The sequence below is a fragment of the Protobothrops mucrosquamatus genome, unplaced genomic scaffold (assembly GCF_001527695.2).
Source record: "Protobothrops mucrosquamatus isolate PMUCROS unplaced genomic scaffold, P.Mucros_1.0 scaffold276, whole genome shotgun sequence".
NCBI classification, from domain to species: Eukaryota; Metazoa; Chordata; class Lepidosauria; order Squamata; family Viperidae; genus Protobothrops; species Protobothrops mucrosquamatus.
Window position 1 is genome coordinate 945,570 of NW_015386620.1, and position 3,911 is coordinate 949,480.

General features: G+C 37.8%; 1 protein-coding gene across 1 annotated transcript in view; it reads right to left on the reverse strand.

Annotated features, from left to right (window-relative positions):
- Window positions 1-229: 229 nt before the first annotated feature.
- Window positions 230-3,911, reverse strand: part of CD83 (CD83 molecule) — a 12,415-nt gene continuing 8,733 nt past the window's right edge. The window contains exons 2-4 of the mRNA XM_029283910.1: window positions 2,511-2,724; window positions 2,309-2,415; window positions 230-460 (exon numbers count right to left, since the gene is read on the reverse strand). Coding sequence (XP_029139743.1) covers window positions 398-460; window positions 2,309-2,415; window positions 2,511-2,724 — 384 coding nt within the window. The 3' untranslated portion in view covers window positions 230-397. The remainder of the gene's footprint in view (window positions 461-2,308; window positions 2,416-2,510; window positions 2,725-3,911) is intronic.

The window sequence follows — 3,911 nt, forward strand, 5'->3', positions numbered from 1 at the left end:
GGAGGAATGCAGAACCTGGTGCAATTAAAAGCCACCAATCATGTGCATAAATCCAAAATGTCAATGATTGGTGGGGAGGGACATTTGGATTTTTGTACAGATCTGAAACTACATCTGATAGTCCTGATGAGTCACAAAATACTCATCAGTCGTGAAATGTGAGGCCTCGTAGTTCCAACCTAAAGAGCACCAGACTGAGGCAATTATGTACTTCATATCCTTCATCTACAGTATTGTGACAATATCTATTTGATGAGATAGTACTATTGATGAGCTTCTTGTAGCACCATCAAATCAGCAGGAAAGAGCCTTGATAGCACCACCAAATTAACTGATAAGATTGTGTTTACCAATGCGGTTCAATATTGGGTAATAGAAACCATTCTTTCAACCGGTACTATAAAGGTAGAGTTTGCTTTTCAGATCTATGATGATCAGATCTTCTCTCTTTTATGCATGTCTAAAAAAAGAAAACACTATGTGAAGCAAACTGTCCAAAGCTCATGAAACCTAAATTTGAATAAATTTAGAAGCAAGTCATAAGTTATTAGCATTTATAACTTAATCCCTTAAATTATATTAAGCCCTTAATCTCTAAAGGTAAAATCGTATTGTTTAAAACATATTTGCCCATTCCAAAACAAAGATGCAAAAATGTTAGCCTTGAGTTCAAATATCTCAATTAGTGACTAATTTAGAAGCTTCCCATTCCCTAATTTCATTGAAAAAAAGTCTATTATAAGGGAAAAGAAGGAAGAAAGGTGAAGGAGGTTTTGACTTGTAGTGTAGGAGATGGCCAGCTTCAGCCTGAGGGAGGAGTCAAGCACGTCATCAGTCTGGAGTCCCTTCGCACTCACAAGAAATCTAAGTCCAGCCCACCTTGAATTCCATTGATTCATATCAATTTCATATTCAGTTTGCTTTGACCATTTGTAGTTCAGATCCCTGTAGAGATCTTAAGCCTTCAATAAACCTTTATATTCAGTTGAACTGCCTGAATTTCCTGATTTTCCCGGCCCTTGACAGTCAGGCTTCATTATCTGGAACTTCTCTAAACTATTAATCATCACTACATGTAGGCTTACTGTACTTCACAAGTCAATAGTTCGAGTTCTGAAGAGATGTGCCATCTATGGCCTGATTATACCATGTTATTCTTAAAGAGTAATCTGAAGTAAAAAAAAACCAAAAACCTCCATGGGTTTCCTCTTTTTCTTTCATGTTGTTTTTTTGTTTTATAAGCCTGTATACAATCCTGTCTATTTATCTGAAAGCTATCTCATAAAGGGGAGTTATCATATGTTGGTCCAGGATTAGATGTCCCTATCCTCATTTCTGAAACAATATTGATATCTTATTGGGTCCAATCATTGTTGTAGACCATGTCTATTAAATTTAACAAAAAGTCTGCAGGCAATGTAAATAATAAATGAATAAAATAAAAGTCTTAAATGTTCTTTTTTGAAATGTAAGTAGTTGGAAATCTACCTAATGTAAGTTAATTTTGTGCAGGAAAGTCTTTTATTAACATAGAACAACCCCTTGCCGAATTAAATTGATTAGGAACCCATAAAGCAGACATGTCAAACTCGCGATGTCACGTGACGTCGCACAACGTATTGGGACAGTTTTGCCATTGCTGGCAATGGGGTGGGCGTGGCTCGGCAGTTTGACACCCCTGCCATAAAGGCTTTCCATGTGTTTTTGTGTTTTTTTTAGTCCGTGACCAGAATAGCTTTGTTATTGGCAATTTTCACTAGGCAGAAACTGTTCCCCTAACTCAAGGTATTTTATGATCCAAAGTGTTATGTCCAGTGTAATTTTCAGTGTTATTGACACTGTTAATACATCAGGAACCTCAGCTGCACTTCACTGTTTATGCAGGCAGTCTGTTTCTTTGAAGGTATTTTTCACCCTTCCTTGATTAGCTTGACCATTTCAGCTCCATATAAAACAGATCATTATCTGCAGTCATGTCTGTCTCTCTCTCCCCCCCCCCCACCCTTGCCTCGCACAGAAGCTTAACATCTTGGTCAATGAACTTCCAATGTCCTGTATTTGTGTATGTCTTGCTTACAACCAATATTTCTTCACTAAACAACATAATCAGGCTCCACAATCATGCTAGAAACTTCCTTCAGAAATTAATCCTCTAAATCCTGGAGTGAAGCGAGATAATAAACAGGATATAGTGAAGGTGCCAATACTGTATATCTGCATTTTCTTGTTATGCAGGAAGGAAAAGAACACTTGAAAAAAAAAGCCAGTAAATAGAATCCTATGGTAAAAAGAAGTGGAAAACACTTACACAAGTAAGGATGATAAGTAACAAATAGAAGCTCCCAATAGAGCTCAGCAGGACAAGTTCTGTTGTGTATTTTTTGAGTTTCAGGTTTTGCAATTCCTCTGGACAGCCTGCAAGGCAAAACAGTAATCTTTACATTAAAGTACTTTGAAAGTTCCAACTGCAAGAGAGAAAAAAGAGAGATTGGCAAACAAGTGTACCATACCTATTACTCTGAGTATAATTGTACTTTGGTTGTATTCTCTAACTGGTGCCTGTAAGATACATTTATAAGTTCCACTATTGAAGTGTGTAGCATGTTTAATCTTCAGAAAATGCCAGGTGCCATTAGAAATCTCTAAGGAGTCGTTAAATCCTCTTGAATGTGAATGTTCTTTATTATATTCCACATCCTTCAGTCCTTTGTTGTTTTCATCAATCTATAAAATAATGACAAATTAACATAGAGAGTTTTGACTGCAACTATGTGAAAGTATTTATACGCCAGCGCTAAACCATTACAGCTGCTTTCCCACTCTGCTGCCCTTCCTAGGTGTTTGGGCTGCAACACCCAGAATTCCAGCAAGCATCTAGAAGGCTCCGGACTTTAATTTAAATTTAAACATTAATTTAAACATCATATTACAGGGTTTAGTTATGCTACGGTTTGAAGATTTGCCTTTAAAATCTCATCTATTTTAAACTTCAGCAGCATCGGTCACCTATATTAATTCTCAATTAACATTAAACAATTCTGGTTTGTATCTCTAATACCAATACCACTTCTTCACATCCTCAGAAAGAGTACCAAGCTGACTTTTCCATGCCACCAGCCTGAACATCTGAAGTACGAGGGCAGAAATTAAAGAAAGTAATGGGTAGATTCCACTGCTTTTGCTGTCTTCCTCCTTCTGAATGTTATTAGCCTGTGGGAAAACACCTACCAATCATAGCCATGCTGCAGAAATGGGATAGGTCTGACTGCAACTTTATGCTCTTTCCTATACCTCTCTTCCTATACAATGTTTTGGTAAGGCCACACTTGGAATACTGCATCCAGTTTTGGTCACCGCAATGTAAAAAAGATGTTGAGACTCTAGAAAGAGTACAGAGAAGAGCAACAAAGATGATTAGGGGACTGGAGGCTAAAGCATATAAGGAACGGTTGCTGGAATTGGGTATGTCTAGTTTAATGAAGAGAAGGACAAGGGGGGACATGATAGCAGTGTTCCAATATCTCAGGGGCTGCCACAAAGAAGAGGGAGTCAAGGTATTTTCCAAAGCGCCTGAAGGCAGGACAAGAAGCAAAGGGTGGAAATTGATCAAGGAGAGAAGCAACCTAGAACTAAGGAGAAACTTCCTAACAGTGAGAACAATTAACCAGTGGAGCAACCTGCCTCCAGAAGCGGTGAATGCTCAACACTGGAAGTTTTTAAGAAGAGACTGGACAGCCATTTGTCCGAAATGGTATAGGGTTTCCTGCCTGAGCAGGGGGTTGGACTAGATGACCTCCAAGGTCCCTTCCAACTTTATCATCATCATCATCATCATCATCATCATCATCATCATCATCATCATCATCATCATCATCATCATTATTATTATTATTATTATTATTATTATTATT